Here is a 250-nt window from a genome sequence, read left to right on the forward strand (position 1 = left end):
CATCCCTTCTCTCACCTGCTGGTGCGGGTATGGCTGAGGATGGCTCGGGGTGGAGAAGTGCCCCTCCAAGGCAGTCAGCGGCCCCCCACACTCTGGAGGGACACACACACATGCAGCTTTACCCCCTGCCCCTCTCCCTTCACCCCATCTCCCCACTCCCCCGCCCCTGCCTCCCACTGCCCATCGCCATGCCCTCTGGTTGGGTGCCACAGGGGCTGTGGGCTGCAGGCAGGGGGCTGGCCCACCTTTG

The 250-nt window shown here is 67.2% G+C and overlaps 1 protein-coding gene across 1 annotated transcript in view; it reads right to left on the reverse strand.

Moving 5' to 3' along the window:
- Positions 1 to 250, reverse strand: part of MFRP (membrane frizzled-related protein) — a 4,240-nt gene that overhangs the window by 1,923 nt on the left and 2,067 nt on the right. Inside the window, exon 9 of the mRNA XM_009587919.1 lies at positions 16 to 92. Coding sequence (XP_009586214.1) covers positions 16 to 92 — 77 coding nt within the window. The remainder of the gene's footprint in view (positions 1 to 15; positions 93 to 250) is intronic.

This window comes from Fulmarus glacialis, unplaced genomic scaffold, assembly GCF_000690835.1.
Source record: "Fulmarus glacialis isolate BGI_N327 unplaced genomic scaffold, ASM69083v1 scaffold18451, whole genome shotgun sequence".
NCBI classification, from domain to species: domain Eukaryota; kingdom Metazoa; phylum Chordata; class Aves; order Procellariiformes; family Procellariidae; genus Fulmarus; species Fulmarus glacialis.